The sequence below is a fragment of the Triticum urartu genome, chromosome 7 (assembly GCF_003073215.2).
Source record: "Triticum urartu cultivar G1812 chromosome 7, Tu2.1, whole genome shotgun sequence".
Classification (NCBI taxonomy): Eukaryota; Viridiplantae; Streptophyta; class Magnoliopsida; order Poales; family Poaceae; genus Triticum; species Triticum urartu.
In genome coordinates, this window is record NC_053028.1 from 583,647,459 (window position 1) to 583,651,074 (window position 3,616).

General features: G+C 46.6%; 1 protein-coding gene across 1 annotated transcript; it reads right to left on the minus strand.

Moving 5' to 3' along the window:
• Positions 1 to 745: 745 nt before the first annotated feature.
• On the minus strand, positions 746 to 1,801 carry LOC125521477. Its single transcript, XM_048686528.1, has one exon. The coding sequence runs from the start codon at positions 1,614 to 1,616 to the stop codon at positions 1,053 to 1,055; it is 564 nt and encodes a 187-aa protein (XP_048542485.1). The 5' UTR covers positions 1,617 to 1,801; the 3' UTR covers positions 746 to 1,052.
• Positions 1,802 to 3,616: the final 1,815 nt, after the last annotated feature.

The window sequence follows — 3,616 nt, forward strand, 5'->3', positions numbered from 1 at the left end:
TGATCTGGCGTCCTCGTGTAGTCATCGTCTTCCCGGCGAGCCTCGGCCACAGGAGCGCACGGCTCACGTCGTGACTTGCGTGTCCTTTTTTTGGAAGCTTCTGACTGGTTGGTTTGTTGGGCCATGCCCCGCGGGCCAAATTCTAATGTCGCAATTTGAAGAGGCTTGTTCAGACAGGCAAAAATGAGGGACCCCCTATACTCAAACACATGGGCTGGGTCCTGCAGTGCAGTAATTTTTCTTTTCTTTCGTTTTCGTTCTTTTTTTCCCTTATTTTTTGTTTCTTTTTTCTCTGTTCTTTGAGTAAAATACACTAATATTTTTTTCATATACACGATCACTTATTTTTTAATTATGTGAACACTCTTTTTCAAACATACAAACAGTTTTTCAAGCTATGTGGAGCTCTTTTATGTACAACTGTTTTTGTACAAATTTTACAAAAACATAAAAGAACATTTATTTTATATGAGTGGAACCTTTTCCTGCAAAATATAAATTCTTTTTACACATGCCGCTCAATTTTGAGAAAAATACAGTAAAATTTTAGCACAATGTTCGGGCGAGGGTTTCGGAACCGATAAATCTCATTGGATCACAGAGACATTTCACCAAATTACATGCTGATATCGTGCTGCATCTTAAATGATGTGCGCCTCTTTTACGAAGCTGATCTTCGCACCGCAACTCGATCGCGAGTGATAAGTAAAACAAACAAATCAACTAAACTGTAAACGGAAGGAGATGGAGTTGAACTTTGAGCTGCTCCATATGCAATATATGTACTGTACAGAACCACATATTGGGCTGGCTGTATAGTTTTCCTGGGCTATTTACATACTACTATCTTCATTGTTTGCCTGTATAAGTAATTTTCTTCTTCGGTAATGCTGTATAAGCTGCATATGTACGCACGTTCTTGTCGCTAAGACGAATGAACCTATAATGACTAGAGTAGCAGAGTATACGCCATTGGCGGGCTAAGCAGAGCAGGGCGGAGCAGAGGAGGAGAGCCCGAGGAGGACGATGGGCGTCGCCCGGGCTGTGTCGTGCTACGGCGACCTGGAGCGGCAGGTGTCGTGGTCGATGGGCGCGACGTTGCCGGTGCGGTAGTAGAAGTCGAGGGGGCAATTGAGGCGCGTCCAGAAGCCGACCTTGAGGAAGACGCCCTTCTTCCACCGCGTCCGCGCCTTGCCGGACAGGGTGATCGGCACCAGCTCGGACCTGACCGCCTCCTCCATGGGCTGCATCCCGGCGGGGTCCAGCCTCGTCCCGCGCGACTCCCCGCTGTACGGCAGCGTGACGGAGCTCTCCCGGGCGACGGTGAAGGTCTCGGTGCTCAGCTGTAGCAGGGTGGTGCCGTTGAAGTTGACGTCGATGTTGAAGCTGGAGAAGGAGGTGTCGACCTTGGAGTTGGTGTTCTTGGCCAGAAGATCGAACTTGAACTTTATGTCCCTGATGACGCCGTCGGCCGGGCTGTAGTCGAGCTGCAGGAGCTGCGCGTTGGTCACCTCCATGTACGGCATCTGGGGCTTGTAGATCAAGTACACGGCCAACATCGTGGCGCCCAACACGAGGACGCCGATGGCCAGCAGCATGCACAGGATCACCGCCATCCACACCCACGGGGACCTCCTCTGCCTGTCGTTGTACGGCGGTCCCTTCCACCGATGGCGGCGATGACCCGCCTCAGCCGACCTCTCGTCCTCGTGGTGGTGGTGGTCCCCGCCTCCATCCTGCTATCTCCGGCCCTCATCTGGTGTCGGGGGGCGCTTCGGGCTGGGTTGATATCGGACGGATGGAGCGGGAAATACACTTTGGTTTCTGGTTGTATATGCATCCTATATGGAGATTTTTTTTAAATATTTTAATAAAAAGTCAAAATATGTAAGAACTATTTTGACAAAACGCTCGACTTACTTTTGCACTGATATATAAATCTCGACGAAAAAAAACAAAAATTGACCTCACAGCAAAGAAGACAAAAATTATTTGCTATTATAGGTCACTATTCACACTATTTTAGCCAAAAATTTATCTTTTTTGAAAAGAAGTCAAAAGTATATATTTTTTGTGGATTTTATTTCTCACGAGTACAATAGAAGGTCAAGTTTATTTCAAAAATATTTTTAGAATTTTTTGACTTTTTGTTGAATTACTAAAAAAAATTCCCATATAGGGGCATATGTCCCCATAGACCAAAAATTCCCCTCCGGGACGGAGCGTGCATTATAAGGAAATCGAGTTGGATGGAGCGGTAAATCCACGGGTAATTGTTAAGGTTTTTTTTTTGACGGGCGGTAATTGTTAAGGTTGGATGGGAAGAAGGGTTTTGGAATCTTTTTTGCTTCGTGTCATGGTCACGCCTTCTTTTTGAGTTTGCATACTCAACCACTCAAGATAGTACTCATATACGTTGCTTGCTATGGTTTTGGGCATCACTTGATGCAGAGACCGGGGGTTATTCTCCTTTTCAAAAAGGAAAAAGTGTTGCTTGCTTGCTATGGCTTTGCGCACCACTTGATCCATAAAGCGGGATAATCCTTCTTATATATAAAAAAGATGTGTTGCTTGCTTTCTTGCTTTACAACTAAACTATACCTTCTAGTCTAGTCTACTAGGTAGCTAGCCCTCTTATTCTCTCAACTAGTCATCATTAATTGAATTTTAAATCTTCGGTCATAATTAAGTAAGTTGCAGCCATGATTCACCAAATTTGAAATGCATTTCAGATTACATTTCCTTCCACATGAACCCACTAAGTGCAGCAAGTAACAAGGTACAAACTTCTCAAAGTAGACCTGCCGCCAACCAAGCCCGACCCTCTTGGTCAATTCTTTGAAGAACCAATTATGCTGATGGGATGATTCCATCGAAAACAATGACGTGTTTGTGTTTTCATAGCTCCCAAAGCACGGGCGTAATGATGGATCAAAGATTCTTATGTTGCTTGCGTCCAACATTTGTGCTGCTGCACCACTCGACGATGGTGCCGCCCATCGTCGGCGCCCGGTCCGGCTTATCCAACACTGAAAAGGATGACAAACCACATTTGGCGGGCCAAAACGCAGGTAAGTAGAATATGATTGATCGTTTCCGATCATGATCACAAAAGGGGCACAATAGATGGTGTGGTACTGCGCGACATGCCAGTGGATCAGAAGTCCATCAACGATCACGTAGAGACAGCCACGTGAAAAATTGACATGCTAGCGGAGCCCTTGATTTCCATGTGAAATCCGAAAATGGGGCAATGACTCGACCCCAGAGTTTTGTGGCGTATGCAGTCCTTGCCAATAAGTTACCATGAAACTCCCAAGACTATCTGACCACGGCTAGGGAAGGGGCCCGGGCCAGGTCTCCTGATGCACAACTTTGCTTTAATTGTGGCGTGTGGGGGCACTTTCGGTCCGAGTGCGTTATCCCACCGAGGTGCCCAATGACTCTGGAGTTTCTGGGTCATGTCGTGGAGGGTGGCTTCTATTATGGCAACCTGATATTCAAGGAGCTACCTGTTTCGCTCCACCAGGCGTTCATCTCTGTGGTGCCGACTTGGGTGCCATTGTCGACTGTCGAGATCACTGTCGACGCCATCAGGGCAGAGCTATGCAACTAC

Excerpts from the sequence above, each read along its gene's own strand:
- LOC125521477 (XM_048686528.1), bottom strand. The coding sequence starts at position 1,616 with ATGGCGGTGATCCTGTGCATGCTGCTGGCCATCGGCGTCCTCGTGTTG.